This window comes from Pimephales promelas, chromosome 10 (genome assembly GCF_988280905.1).
Source record: "Pimephales promelas chromosome 10, fPimPro1.hap1.1, whole genome shotgun sequence".
Lineage (NCBI taxonomy): Eukaryota > Metazoa > Chordata > Actinopteri > Cypriniformes > Leuciscidae > Pimephales > Pimephales promelas.
The window spans coordinates 21,945,368-21,961,104 of NC_142778.1; the positions used below are offsets into that span (position 1 = coordinate 21,945,368).

General features: G+C 35.1%; 2 protein-coding genes across 2 annotated transcripts; one reads left to right on the plus strand and one right to left on the minus strand.

Annotated features, from left to right (window-relative positions):
* Nucleotides 1-2,433: 2,433 nt before the first annotated feature.
* Nucleotides 2,434-10,882, minus strand: LOC120464783 (transmembrane protein 116). Its single transcript, XM_039654306.2, has 12 exons — nucleotides 9,948-10,882; nucleotides 9,694-9,737; nucleotides 9,049-9,112; nucleotides 8,286-8,423; nucleotides 6,825-6,932; nucleotides 5,409-5,455; nucleotides 4,890-5,030; nucleotides 4,751-4,805; nucleotides 4,599-4,670; nucleotides 3,874-4,012; nucleotides 3,678-3,748; nucleotides 2,434-2,906 (listed from the first exon to the last, which is right to left on the minus strand). Exons 1-12 carry the CDS (start codon nucleotides 9,996-9,998, stop codon nucleotides 2,754-2,756), a joined length of 1,083 nt encoding a protein of 360 aa, XP_039510240.2. The 5' UTR covers nucleotides 9,999-10,882; the 3' UTR covers nucleotides 2,434-2,753.
* Nucleotides 10,883-11,003: 121 nt separating this feature from the next.
* On the plus strand, nucleotides 11,004-15,198 carry LOC120464823 (ADP-ribosylation factor 4). Its single transcript, XM_039654367.2, has 6 exons — nucleotides 11,004-11,239; nucleotides 11,533-11,613; nucleotides 12,432-12,541; nucleotides 12,743-12,814; nucleotides 13,880-14,005; nucleotides 14,084-15,198. Exons 1-6 carry the CDS (start codon nucleotides 11,173-11,175, stop codon nucleotides 14,168-14,170), a joined length of 543 nt encoding a protein of 180 aa, XP_039510301.1. The 5' UTR covers nucleotides 11,004-11,172; the 3' UTR covers nucleotides 14,171-15,198.
* Nucleotides 15,199-15,737: the final 539 nt, after the last annotated feature.

The following is a 15,737-nucleotide window of genomic DNA, read 5'->3' on the forward strand; positions in this document are numbered from 1 at the left end:
CATTTTGGCATGTGTATTTCATAAGTTGCACTACTGCAAGTGAGTGATGGTCCACCATATATATATATATATATATATATATATATGAAGAGTTCAGATGCAAAAGCCTCTAAATGCCATTTGAAATTTTCTTCTTTAATGATGATTTTTATCAAACTTGTATATTTAAGTTCAGTAATTTCACTTAAATAACAATTAATAGATCATTATCATTGCCATTTAAGTGAAATTACTGAACTTAAATATACAAGTTTGATCAAAATTATCATTAAAGAAGAAAATTTCAAATGGCATTTAGAGGTTTTTGCATCTGAACTTTTCATATATATATATATATATATATATATATACTAACCTAAAGGATTATTAGGAACACCATACTAATACTGTTGACCCCCTTTTGCCTTCAGAACAGCCTTAATTCTACGTGGCATTGATTAAAAAAGGGTCTGAAAGCATTCTTTAGAAATGTTGCCCATATCAATAGGATAGCATCTTGCAGTTGATGGAGATTTGTGGGATGCACATCCTAGGCACGAAGCTCCCGTTACACCACATCCCAAAGATGCTCTATTGGGTTGAGATCTGGTGACTGTGGGGGCCATTTTAGTACAGTGAACTTGCATGTTCAAGAAACCAATCTGAAATTATTCAAGCTTTGTGGCATGGTGCATTATCCTGCTGGAAGTAGCCATCAGAGGATGGGTTCATGGTGGCCATAAAGGAATGGACATGGTCAGAAACAATGCTCAGGTAGGCCATGGCATTTAACCGATGCCCAATTGGCACTAAGGTGCCGAAAGTGTGCCAAGAAAACATCCCACACACCATTACACCACCACCACCAGCCTGTACAGTGGTAACAAGGCATGATGGATCCATGTTCTCTGTCTCTACCATCTGAATGTCTTAAGAGAAATCGAGACTCATCAGACCAGGCAACATTTGGCCAAGCAACAGGCCAATAGGGGTGGAGATGGCGCAGTGGATAAGACACATGCCTTTGGTGTGAGATACCCGGGTTCGAATCCACTGTGAGACACCAATGTGTCCCTGAGCAAGACACTTAACCCCTAGTTGCTCCAGAGGTGTGCGACCTCTGACAAACATAGCAATTGTTAGTCGCTTAGGATAAAAGCGTCAGCTAAATGAATAAATTTAAATGTAAAATGTAAATGTAACATTTTTCCAGTCTTCAACTGTCCAATTTTGGTCAGCTCTTGCAATGTGTAGCCTCTTTTTCCTATTTGTATTGGAGATGAGAGGTACCTGGCTTGAATCATCTTTCTTTCCCATTCTGACATTCAGTTTGGAGTTCAGGAGATTGTCTTGACCAGGACCACACCCCTAAATGCATTAAAGCAACTGCCATGTGATTGGTTGATTAGATAATTGCATTAATGAGAAATTGAACAGGCGTTCCTAATAATCCTTTAGGTGAGTGTATTATATATATATATATATATATATATATATATATATAGGTCAGAATGAAATTACAAGCAGGAAAACTGAACATAAACATATGAGACACTTAATTTACGGGTTTATAGTCTATTAAAAACAACAGTGTTTCTGATAAGAATATCTTTTAACAGCTGCTTTTATCCATATCATTAATAGGGATTGTCATGTGAAGTGGTTAGGCCACCGTCAGGTTCAAAAGGCACAATGGCAATAGTTCATGTTTATTGAGTAGATGAACTTGCTGCTGTGAATTAATAAATTATAAAGAGAGTACAGTGAAAATGCTATGCTTTCTTCAACTGAGGATAATGCAATATTGTGTGCACATGCTGACTGCACTTTAGACAAGTCACCAGTACTGCAAATTCTTTAATCACATCTATAAATCAGGCCTATTGATAACCCAGGCCAATGCTGTGAAATTAAGTCCGTTTCAATATTTATTTTGAGTCTGGAAGTTGCTGCAGAAAAATACCACGCACCACCATACCTGGATCCCATATATTTACGTTGTACATGGTAGTTTTTTGTGATCACCATATAATTTGTCATTTAGGTGCAAGCTTCCATATAGAGGACCTGAAAGAAATCAAAGCTAAAAGCCTCACTTAATTATGTAATATACATGATCAGACTTATTGCATTTTTATGGCCCTTTTGAGACTGCAATAAATACAAAGGCTAACTGCAATCTTGATTATTTCACTGATTATTCTTTTAGTTTTGGATTGCTGGTGGTTTCAGGTTACACATAAAGAAAAGTGCATGCCATGATCTCACCATGTGACGTGACATGTGACATAATCATGACCCTTCTGTTCAGTACATATTTGACTGTTCTGTACTGAAAAACTTTATGGGATCACACTTTATGAGACAGATTTTTTTTTTTTACAACCATGGCATACTTTGTTAGGTAAGGATTAAACTAGAAAAAGTTTCAGTCAAGAACTAGAAGTATCGGCACATGGCTAAGCAGACATTTATTGAACAAAACTGCAGTTCAACTTCTGATATATCAGAAATACACTTTCCATATAATATCACTTTCATAAATAAAGTATGGTTTGAAAATAATTAACTAATAATTTGTCTTTTTCGAGCTCAGCTTTTTTTTTTTATTGTTTTAAACATTTAAAGTATGGTTTATACTGTTATGCAGACAGCAGTACAATTGCCTATCAACAAGTATCACAAATATAAAAAATAAATAGAAAACATTTAAACAAATATATGTACTCCTATGTGGAAACACACTAACATTTACATGATTTCATACTGCGATTTCATGATGGCTCATTTAATGATTGTTCAAAGAAGGCTCTGTTTGAATAGGCCATGAGAGGCAGACGCTCCCCCAGCACAGCATCTCTGAAATTGCGTCGTCTCCACGCATACACAATACTGTTCAGAAAACCCTGGAGTGACACAGACAGCGCCTGTACAACAACACATGGGAGATAATATACCACACGATTAAAAGCTCTGTGAATAGCATACCTCTCAAACAACAACAAAACCTACAAATCATCCTTCTAACGCCAGACCACGTCTCATTGAGAATGAAACGTGGTCTGGAAACCACATGTTAAATTTCTCGTATTTGAGGCGTGGTTTACGAATGCCCAGAGCCGTATTATAGGGCGCTACGAATGTCTATCAAATGCGCCTGTGCTCCCTCCCCGTTCTGTGATTGGTTCCCTATTTCAGGGGAAAATTTGGTTCATGGTATCCAGACTGCCTAGCAGCGCAAATAAAATCACGCTGCGGCAAGGCAGAATGGGGAAACCCAGGCTAGCTGACCATATTTGAATTCGGAAATGCATATTTTTACCATATCTTTATGTGGCAGAAATAGCAGAGTAGGATACAAGTATCCAAATTCATCAAGTCACTTTTGTTCCTGAATGAAGTAGCAATTTTTATCTCAGTGCTTCCCAACCCTGTTTTACCATTGTTTTATGAATAAGTTCAATGACTTATTCATTCAGTCACTTGTTCCTTTCCTGAATGAATCAGTGTTTTTGAACGAATTGGTTGAGTGAATGAATCAAATGACTCATTGATAAAGATGGTCACTTGTCGCCACCTACTGACGTAACAAATGCACCATGCAGAAAGTGTCAAAAATCCCTTCTAATGCACAGATGTGATATATATATATATATATATATAACATAACATGTTATAGTTTAAAAAATGTGTTTTACCTGTATAACATAGAGGGGGAATATATGTTTTATCGGAGATTGTACAAAGGACAGACAGATGAGAACCAGAGCTGAAAAAAATCAAAATATGACTTTGTTTAAAATGACAAAACAACCATTCATATTCAGAGAAATACATATAGACATTATTGCATATGTGTAGCATTTGAGAACACGTGTGTGCTATTGTACTGACCTGGTGCCCAGCAGAAAATGATAACAAGGATCATGTATCGAGCCGATGACCAAATCCCACCTGGATGTCTCTGTGACATTGTGAACATGCTTGTGTTCTCATAATGCCTATAACAGCTTTGTAACCTACAGTACACCACCTACACGACAACAGACACATATTACAGGAGATTATTCAACAGTGACCTCAAAAGTATCTGGACACTTGTCATTGCACTAGATAATAATATATAAAACAAAGTGCCCTTTATTTTAAAAACTAGGGCTGTCAAACAATTAATCGAGATTAATCACATCCAAAATAAAAGTTTGTGTTTACATAATATATGTGGGTGCACTGTGCATAATTATTTTGTAAATGTATAAATACACACAGATGCTTGTATATTTAAGAAAAAATATTATTTATATTTATATGTAATAGATATAAATCTATTTACAGTATATACATGAAAATATTTCTTAAATATATACAAGCATGTGTGTGTATTCATATATATAAAATAATTATACACAGTGCACCCACATATATTATGTAAACACAAACTTTTATTTTGGATGCGATTAATCGCGATTAATCATTTGACAGCCCTATTAAAAACACTTTTCAAGCAAAGCATGACATATTGACTCCACTATTAATTTTCAGGGTATGTGACGAAATTGATGACAAATGTCAAATGACGTGATTTGTGAGCAGTACTATTCATAAACGTGTGTACCCACTGTGCAGCTGACGATGACGATCAACACACTGCTGAGAGTGAAAACAGAAATGAACTCGGCATGATCATGATCCTGTTGGACAAAAGACAGCGTGATGGAACAGCTTCTGAGATTATTTAGATTTAAACTTGTTGTCTATATACATTTCTTACCACTTTTGTGCAGGAGTCGTTTGCAGTTTGTTTGAGATGCAGGAAGAGAATGCAGCTGCAAGAAGAAACAGACATGGATAGGTAAATGATTCACATATGCGTACATTACACAATCTCACATAGAGAAACTCATCCTCACCTGCCACAGAACCTGGCAGAGGGGCCCCTGCTGACGTGTGTCATATTAGGCATGTGGGCTGGTTCACTTGCTGGCACGAGTGTAGCTTCCATAACTCTGAAGGTATTAATATAGACGAGGTATCCAATTATTGGTGCAAGCCTATAGAAATTACATGTAGTAAGCATAAAGATCTTCAATTCAATTCAGTATTTATTTATACAGCCCTTAACAACACTCAAGGTGAACCAAAGTGCTTTCCAAAAAAATAAGAAAAAACAACAACGATACAATGCAAAATAAAAACAAAATAAAATACATAAAATATATATACTGTATATATATATGATATAAGCACAGAATGACTCAACAAATGCAATGATAAAAAGCCAGTCTAAATAAATGAGTCTTAAGCTTAGCTTTAAAAGGGCCTAAGTCAGGATGGTTCGTAAATTACATACACATAGCAATCAGTCATATTTTCAGTTTAACATAAATCACATTTAAATGCATTAAAGAAAACTAAATGGAACTACTCACCATGCAATTACATAGACAAGACAAAACCTCCTCCTCCTGCGTGATAACTGTGACAATGAATACATAAAAAATTAGCACACAATTAAATAAATGAATAAATATATATTTATATAATGAATCAATAACTACAAATTTGATTCATAGACAATAATCAAAAAAGTGGGTAATTTAAAAATGTCTTCATCTGTTTTCACTTTCATTTTAGTCAGTGTTATACTTAACTAAAGCTAAAACCGTAAAGCTAAAAAACATTTTCATCACTTGAAATTAAAATAACTGCAATAAAATATTAAAAATTAACAATTATTTTATTTCAGCTATGTTGCCAAGGCAAAATGTATCATGTTCATTTAGCTCAAGTAAAATAACCAAAAACTAGGGCTGTCAAACGATTAATCGCATCCAAAATAAAAGTTTGTTTTTACATAATATGTGGGTGCACTGTGTATAATTATTTTATATATATAAATACACACACACTTGTATATATTTAAGAAATATATTCATGTATACACTGTATATAGATTTATATATAATTGATATTATATATAAATATAAATATTTTATATATAAATAATATATTTTTCTTAAATATACATGCATGTGTGTGTATTTATATATATACAAAATAATTATACACAGTGCACCCACATATATTATGTAAACACAAACTTTTATTTTGGATGCGATTAATCACGATTAATCGTTTGACAGCCCTACTAAAAACCAAAATAAAAATGAATAAAAAATATTAAAAATGACAAAAACACAACAAAATTACTGAAACTTGAAAATGAAACATTTTTTTAATAAAACACTAATCAAAAATATTAATAAAAACTATATTAGTATCTCAGTGATACTATTTTATTTTATTTTGATCATTTTGTTGAGTGTTTGTGTGTTTTTTTTTATTATAAGTCTATATAGTTTTAATATTTGTATTTATTAGTATTATTTAGTTTTATTTAGTTCGGGTTATTTATTACTTCAAGTTAAACTAAACGGAAATGAGAATTGTGCCTTTGCAACTCGCTGAAATAAAATAAGTTAGCTTAAGTAATACATTTTTAATAGAGTTTTGGTTTTAGTTAATGAGTAACACTGATTTGAGTTTAAATATTATTCATTCTGACTGAACTACACCAGTTTACAACAACAAATATTATTTTAGTGTTGGGTACTTTTAAGAAAAGTACTGCACAGAGATAATTACACGTGACTATATATGGAGGAATGTGGCACTACCCGACTGGTCTCAGACTCTGCCAAAAGCTGCGTCAACAAACATTCAGCTGCTGTCATGTTAGGTAATATCAGTGACATTGATCTCATTGATTCATAACAGTGACAGGGACAGTATATGAGTGTGTGTGTGTGTGTGTGCGTGTGTATGTGAGCAGCAACCCTGCTCACCTGGATTTCAAATGCTTCTTGCTCTGCCTTTTCTCTCCATCCTTGAAATGCAAGTGCTGACTCACAGGCATAAACAATGACAAGCAGAAACGAGACGCAGTAGAAGGCCTGGGAAGAGACAGAGTTAATGCTTAAACAACTGAAGTTTATCACAACTGCCACATAGATCCACAGTGAAAGCTTTGGACACACCTAACTAAATTTATGTTTCATATTTCAATTTGACGGCGTGTGCTGCAATACTGGGGGAAAAAATGTAAGAGTATTTAACAGTATTTTAAACAGTATTAAGAAATTTTTCCGTCACACGTTTGTGGCCTCATATATAAATATCCACCTGTATATATATATATATATATATAGATATATATAGATATAGATATAAAAATAAACTCGTTTTTACTCTTACTAATGTTTAAACTTTTACTAAAATAAAAAGGTTTTTACTCATCCACTGTCAGCTCGGTGTCAAATGAGGGTTTTACAGGACAGTGCATGACTCAGTGGTTCTACATGTGCAAAGATGAGACTCTTCAATTGCTTTATGGCAACACACAATAATGCTGGAAATCTACAAAGCGCTGAATGAACATCTGCTATGTAACTCGACACCAAGACCTCACTGTTACCAAGATGTTCATTTCTCAGGTGTTCAAGGAAGTTGTTGCATAACAAGGACATTATACAGTAAATGCACTGTGTCATGCACAGACACACACGCACGCACACACAAACACATTAAGTGTGCACTAAGAATTAGTAACCCGGAGATCATGGATAAACAAAAACTTTCAGACTTTTATTAGACCTAAAATGTTAGTTCACCCAAAAATGAAAATTAAGTCCTTAATTACTCACCCCCATGCTGTACCAACCCCGTAAGACCTTTGTTAGTCTTCGGAACACAAATTAAGATATTTTTGATTCAATTTGAGAGCTTTTTCACTACCACATAGGGACCCTAAGGGAATGAAACTTGACGGCACAGAAAGTCAATGAAGAAAATGTTTAAATATTCGCATGCGCAAGAACTACATTATTTTTCGACTACTTCTTGTTCAGTTCTCGCGCATGCATCATGGAAATCTCTTGAACTCTCGTCTCAGGCCCAGAAGGAAGAAAAGGAGTAGTCAAATAAATTCATTATTATTGTTGTTTTTTCACACAAAATGTATTCTCGTCGCTTGATAAACTTCACATGGAATATTCAAACATTTTCTTCGATGACTTTCTGGGCCGTCAAGTTTCAATCCCTTAGGGTGCCTATGTGGTAGTGATACAGCTCTCAAATTTAATCAAAAATATCTTCATTTGTGTTCCGAAGATGAACGAAGGACTTACGGGGTTGGTACAGCATGGGGGTGAGTAATTAATGATTTAATTTTCATTTTTGGGTGAACTATCCCTTTAAATAATTTTACCGGCTACGCTTGATTACATGTTTCTGTATTAGTTTCTCACCAGAGACAAAGGCAATCCGTTGTTGCACAGCTTTTCACTAAGTGTCCAAATTTCATGAGGCAAATTAATTATGGCAGTGCACATCAAAACAAGCGACGCCAGGAAATCTGCCAGGGCCAGTTGAAGAAGAGGCTTAGTCTGTAATACAAGAACAATGATAAAGAAACATACACTCTTACAAAGGCATTGATGGATCCATGAAGAAACTTTAACAACCATGGAACATTTCCATTCCACAAAAGGTTCTTTAAAGTGGAAAAAGGTTCTTTAGAATTTTAAAATGTTTTTCACTAAGAAAAATTGGTTCTTTTAACAACTGTTCTCTCATGGTTCTTCAACGCTGTGAAACCCCTTTTGGGACCTTTATTTATTAGAGTGAATGTGATGAACATGCTGTATGTTTGCAAACGGAGAGGCCCAGCTTGAAGACATATTTTTTTTTTTTTACAAATGTTTAGGTGAACTTTGCAAAAGAGTTATCTAAAGCCTGTTATGCTGATAAAGAGAGATGTATGCAATGATGTAATCAGAGGGGTTAGTTTTCATTGCGCACACTGGCACACTTTTAGCCAATATTGACCCTCACTGTAGACTTTTGCAGCAAGAATTTTGTGATTCAGCTGGGGAATGCAGATCCATCAAATCCATCATTTCATTCCATTCGTCATATTAAAAATTCTGATTATGAATTTAAAATCTGCCAGTTTAGAAGCTGGTGGTTCGATCAGATGAAATTAAATTTCACATTCACATATTGACTTACCTGTTCATTGAGATGCCTTCTCTTTATAATGGACACCACCACCACAGAACAACTACCTATCAGACTGCAACAGAAAAAAAGGTCATTCAAGTTAAGAATTATACTTTGTGATTTTAAAAAAGCAACTTCTGTCCCTGTCGCTCCATATTTCTACCTGATTTAAGCCTTAGAATTAGTTAGTCAATAATAAAATAAAAACTTAAGATCTTACCACATTAACTAACATTTTGTTGTTTGTATTATTATTTGTTCAATTAATTTAAAAAAAACATGCTTGGTGCATGGTTGGTCACAGGTACTGTAAACACACAAGACATATTGCCATAAACAACATAAAAATAAGTATAAAACTTGCATAATTAATAAAAAATAAGGCAAAACGAACTTTTAACGTAAAATTTAAACAAAAAGTGATTTTTACTGTATAATACAGTAAAAATGTGTGCTTCACATAAATTATAAAACCAATTCATACATTTTACTTCTAAAAAAGCATGGACTGAAAAAGAAACGCACATACTTAATTGTAATGCATTATAGATGTATTATTCATTAAGAGCAATATATCGTTAGTAAGTGTGTATTAAACATTTATCATTTCCTTGGAAATGAACACATCAGTCGAATCAACTTTTTATTTCTCACCTTAAACTCAAGGTCGAGATGTAGATCCAAGACAAAACAGTAATCTGTGCGTGCAATTAAGACAAAGAATATGAATGTAGCTATAATATATTTGAAATAATAAATTAGTAAACGTAATCAAATCGAAACTTTAACAGTCATCAAATCAATAGCCAACTGTCTGTTTTTGATTTAAATATTTTAAAGCAAATTGTATAGTGGCAAATAATGATATACAGTATGTTATTTTTTCCACTTTAAGTGTGATTTATTACCTTTTCTTCAATTGATAATCCACCGCTTGACTTCATGATAAAGATATTCATTCCATGAACTACATGCCAGCTCGTTGTTGTTCTGTCTATCTATTCTGTCATGTACATGTAGCCTACAGTTGCTACAGCCGCAGTTTGTCTGTCTGTCTGGTCTGACTCCCGAGTCCCGCCGTCTCAACTGGACGTCGAACCTCTGATCATGTGACATCTACTTTCTCACCTGTAGGTAGCCACTAGCGCGGCTGCGCTACTTTCATTGCTTTCATACCTTGTTTTTGCGGGTAACACCTGAGCTTGTAACAGGTTAGGTGCTGTGTGGGTGTTATCATGAAGATCCATACAACATACAAGTAGCCTAATGCTCATTAGATGATATATCATACAGCCTACAGCGTTTGGAAACACTTTCAAGCCAGCCAAACAACCGAAAGTGTTTGGAAGCACTTTCAAGTGGCTAATATAGGCCTAAACATTAATAATACATAGCCTAAATACTTATCTGTAAACTGTGTGTGTCTGTTGTTTGTGTTCTGTACTCTGACATTAACCACTAAAATTAGCACGCAGTGATCTCTACTGGTCAAAAATTTACGTGCAACAAAATCAGTTATCCAGTGGAAGGAAAAAAATAATATAAATATAATAATATAAAAATACAATACTGGGTGATGGGTCCGGGGAGATAATATAATATTTAATGGAAAAAACAAACAAAAAAACAACGTAGCTCGAACGTAGCTATTTAGTCTTGATTTTTGGATTAATTAATAAATGACAAACAAAACAATAAGATGATAAGAAAAAAATATGAAGAATAAGGTTGTCCAGGGCTTTCAAATTCGCCGTGCCCCTAATTATCGAGATTTTATTATAAAGATAAAATAAAAAAGAGAATAATGCAAGTCTAGTTTGTATGCTATCGCTATCGTCAGACAAAATAAAAAGCACGTGGGCGTTTCACATGGGCGTTTAACATAGACAGTAAAAGAAAGGCGTTTAAGAACATATCGGAAGTTATGAATAATTATGACATCACTGGCCAGAATGCGATTGCAGCAGGAAGTGACGCCAAGACTTCCACGGTGGCTCCTTTCTTACGTGGCAACGCGTCAAGCGACCGCGAGACACTGAGCACAAAGAGACAGAATATTCAATAAAATACGTTTTTACATTTTCTTTGTTGTTTCGCTTGTTGATAGGGTTTCAGCTCTTCTTTTAAACCATCATGGGTCTGACCATCTCATCGCTGTTTGGGAGACTTTTCGGCAAGAAACAGATGAGAATACTGATGGGTGAGTGTTTCAAGTGCACTAACTAACCTTACACTTCTGTGTTTCTGATGTATTTGTGTGGTAAATATTAAATTCTAAGACTATATGGATATAATATACGAGTGTAAGATTAAATAAAAGATGAGTTTAGTCATTTCCTGTTTTAAATTCAATAACCAATGTCATATTTCTTGGGGCAGTGGCTAATGTTAGCTTGCTAACGTTAGCTTCAGATAGAACTTGAATGAATTGATAAAATCACACCATTGAAATGAAAATGACAGCTGAAGTTTTTTTTTTTACTTCTATTACAGTGGGTTTGGACGCTGCAGGTAAAACCACTATACTTTACAAGCTAAAGCTGGGAGAAATTGTCACCACCATCCCCACTATAGGTGAGATTACACTGACAGACATGACTATCACGCTTTCAAAATGTTACATTTTTCATTTAAAACCGAAGCAGCTCATTATTAAATCTTATATGTGATGTAGGTGATTCAGTTTTCAAGATTCTGTTCATTTTGGTGATCAATATCTATTATGGCACAGCCATTGCCTTTACAACTTCAGTGTGGGTTTCTAACCAAGTGTTTTCGTGGAGACTTTCGTGAAGTGATGTTTTTGTCTGACATTGACATTCAAAAGCTTTTATAATTGTTTTTATTGGTACATACTGTAGATGGGTTCAATTGCCAATCCAATTTATTGACAGCATATACAATTAATATGAATTACTGAAATTAAGTGGTTTTCTTTTAAATCAAAACTCATTAAAATAATTGAAAATACAAAATATGATCAGCAATGCTTTCAGTTGGTCTTTGAGCTGCCGAAAGGTTGTAATGGCTACTGCTGTTAATTTACTCTTCAATAAGCCCCACCTTAAAACATTCCTGACCAATCCTACCTTAGTAACTGTTGCTGTCTGCCACATTATCACAAGCTTTTACAGAAAGTATTTTTAAAAACTGTCAAAAATAACTGTTGCAGAGTCACTCTGTCTCACTGTTTCTGAGCGAGCTACAGTAATTGAGGAACAAATGGTTAAAATTTAGGTGCTGTCATTGTCAGTCTTTTTATTAGCCAAATATCATCCAGTGAATCACCATGGATGATGTATTTGCCCATCTCTAATCAAAACCAATCAGATATTACGATGCACCTTGAGTAAGGTGTTGTTGAACTGTATTTGTTTTCTGCTGATGAACAGGTTTTAATGTAGAAACTGTTGAATACAAGAACATCTGCTTCACTGTGTGGGATGTTGGCGGTCAGGACAAGATCCGTCCTCTCTGGAGACACTATTTTCAGAACACACAGGTATGATTTTTATATAGGGTCATTTTTTGCAGGCGAAGTTGCCCCTTATAGGTTTATCCAAAGCAACATATATTAAATAAGTTACAGGCACAGTGCCCCTTCAGCAGCATCCTTATCTGAAGTCTCTTTTTATGTGGTTAAGATGTACTGTGAACTATAATTTTTAGTATCAATATTTTAGCTGTTCAATTTTGTCCGCAGGGTCTGATCTTTGTTGTGGACAGCAATGACAGAGAAAGAGTTGCCGAATCTGCGGAAGAGCTTTCTAAAATGGTAAGCATTCCATTTAACCTTCAGATACGTCAAAATCTGTGTCACGTCAAAAACCCTTTCAAAGAAAGTCTGTTCACTTGGTGGCCATATTTGCAAGTCTCAAGCTTCAATGGGAACCGGAGCTTCTAGCGGGAGCTGCAGCGACGTTACCAATTGGCTCTTGTACTCAAAAGATGTTGCAGTTTCTCCCATTCATAGGAATAGGGGCGAACTGTCATTCTATATCTAAACTCTTGGATCACGCTCAAGAACCTGTCACTTTTTCAGTGACCTGAACTGATTTGGATTTACACGTGCATTTATTTTCTTGGCCGGAGCTTTCTTACCAAAGTGTCACGACAAAGTCCATGTGTTATATTTGTTAGGAACTTTGCCATTTGCCATATCTGGGAATAATACTGCATTTTCTTCCCTATTGTCAAGTCAAGTCACTTTTATTTATATAGTGCTTTTTACAATACAGATTGTTTCAAAGCAGCTTTACAGTGATAGGAATATAAAGCAACTAGGTTTGTTTTTCGGCAGTAGATCAGCTCTAGAAGAAAATAGTGTCATTGTCCAGCTTAAACGGAAAAGCAAAAAATTTAATAGTTTTTTACTCATGTAAAACCAAACATTGGTTTTAATGTTGGTAACCAAACATTTGATTTGTTGGACCCATTGACTTCCATAGTATGCAAGTCAATGGGGCTCATCAACTGTTGTTGAATATTATGTTGTGATGCGTATGCAAGTGAAACGACTTTTCTAACAAGAAAGGGCGGGATTTTTTTTCCAATTGTGAATTGATTAAAAAAGGGAACCAGCACCAGGAAACACATGTTCAAAGAAGAGATGTCACTGTTGGAGACAGGTGTATAATAAATAATTCAATATTTCATATTGACTTTCATATTTTATTTTAAATATCAGGAAAAGTCTTTATTTCGTAGCAAAAAGTTTTTTTTTAAATTATAACTTTTTTTAATTATCACAAATTCTTATTGTTGTGCCCTGTAATATATAAATGTGTTGATTTACTGACATTGTTAGATCAGCCTCATCATGCTCACTTCATTTATACAGTTGCAGGAAGATGAACTGAGGGACGCCGTGCTCCTGGTTTTTGCAAATAAACAGGATCTGCCCAACGCCATGGCTGTCAGTGAACTCACAGACAAACTTGGGCTGCAGAGTCTACGCAGCAGAACGGTATGCACACTTACTTGATTGACTCCAACATCCACTTGTTTAAGAAGTGACTGCATTTTAATTGTCCGTTTTCCACAGTGGTACGTTCAAGCAACCTGCGCTACACAAGGCACCGGACTCTATGAAGGACTGGACTGGTTATCAAATGAGCTCTCCAAACGCTGATAGTGAACTTTAGAAAGACCGAGGGTGTCAGTTGATAGATTCTGTCCTGAAGAAGTGTGTGTGTGTGTGTGCGTGCGTGCGTGTGGAGGAGCTATCAAGTGTTCGGCATCATGTCTAATCTATCTTATCTGTCTTTTTCTATGCTGTATTCCTACTAATGTTCTTTTAATTTTCCCCCCATAGAAATCTGATTGTTTTTCAAGACTGTAAAATAATGCTTAAATTGCACGTTTACTTGATAACTGTGAGAGCATTATGGCACAATAGAGAGGAAGTTTAGGTGGCATTCCAGGTTGGGGCATCCCTATCACGCAAGTTTGGAGTAGCTCTAGCTTAAGAGCGGGCAAATGGCAGTCTATGTGCATTGACGCTCACTCCAAAGTCTCTGTTGCTGTGCTGCCTAATCTGACATGTAGCACTCTCCGCTCCATGAACATTCCATTTCATGGCAGTTAATTTTATTCCAGGAGGTTTTGTAAAGCTACACATTAACTTTTTTTGCAAAAGCCTCCTTAGTCTTGTTTCAGGGACTTTGCCTCCAACTGAGCTTTTAAGATGTTTGGAACAAAATGGTATATGAAGTATTGACAGCAATATGGAGTCGTCCATGATTGATTAGCCCAATGATATTTAACCGCCTTTGATGTAAAATACCTCCATTGAACAATATGTAAGTAAATGTTTTAGTTGAAAGCATTTGAACAGACAGTACCTAGCTTGATTTTTCTGAGGTGGGATGGACATGGGACAGGGTTGGACGGGGATGAATCGTTTCTTCAATCTGCTCCATGTTTCTTTTCTTTTTGCGTTGTATGTATGTATACTGGCACCTTTAATATCAATGATCAAGGTGCATTCGGTGGAAATTTTGTATGGGACACTCCAGTAAAACCAATAAGGTTCCCCTTTCCTGAGCAGGATTTTCTGATCTTATACACTTTCCCTACTGCGGCAAATTCCCTACTCTTGCTCGAACTTTGCCACAAGGTCCACACCTGTGAGAAAATAAAGATCTGATAAAAACTGAATGGAAACTTTGTATGATCAAACTGTTTGTTTATTCAAATTTTTATCTAATCTAAAAATCTAGTAATAAGATGGTTTACTTGCCTCACTTTCTTCAAAATTCATGTTATGGGAGATAAAACCAAGATGCTCAAGTTTTTGTTTAACCGAAGGTAGATTTTGTTTATAAACCTAAGAGTTATTTAAGGTTTCCTCCAGGTATAATACAACATAATGACAAATGAATTTCATCTGCTTTTTTGCTTCATGAGGATGTGAAAAATACAGAAAATATCTATCTTAAATATATTGCAAGTGTGCATAGATGCATGGGGGAAAAATTCCAAATAGAAGGGCAAAAAGGTTGGTTTAGTCTAGTAATTTTGTGTCTCCCTGAAGTGATTATCTCACTATGTACAATTTTAAAATGAGGAGGTAGCTGCTGTTGCCTCGGTTGTTTTTAAAAAAAAAAACCTGCTTAGTGTACTGAATGTATGGGAAAGAAGTGGGAAAAAGACTTATCATGTACCTACAAATTATAATGTCTTCTGGATTTTTATTG

Coding starts and splice junctions, on each gene's coding strand:
- LOC120464823 (XM_039654367.2), top strand. CDS start 11,173: ATGGGTCTGACCATCTCATCGCTGTTTGGGAGACTTTTCGGCAAGAAA. Junction 11,240..11,532: donor ACAGATGAGAATACTGATGG/GTGAGTGTTTCA, acceptor CTTCTATTACAG/TGGGTTTGGACGCTGCAGGT. Junction 12,542..12,742: donor ACTATTTTCAGAACACACAG/GTATGATTTTTA, acceptor TTTTGTCCGCAG/GGTCTGATCTTTGTTGTGGA.
- LOC120464783 (XM_039654306.2), bottom strand. CDS start 9,998: ATGAATATCTTTATCATGAAGTCAAGCGGTGGATTATCAATTGAAGAA. Junction 8,424..9,048: donor GAAGGCATCTCAATGAACAG/GTAAGTCAATAT, acceptor CTTGTATTACAG/ACTAAGCCTCTTCTTCAACT. Junction 2,907..3,677: donor TCCCCCTCTATGTTATACAG/GTAAAACACATT, acceptor GTTGTTGTACAG/GCGCTGTCTGTGTCACTCCA.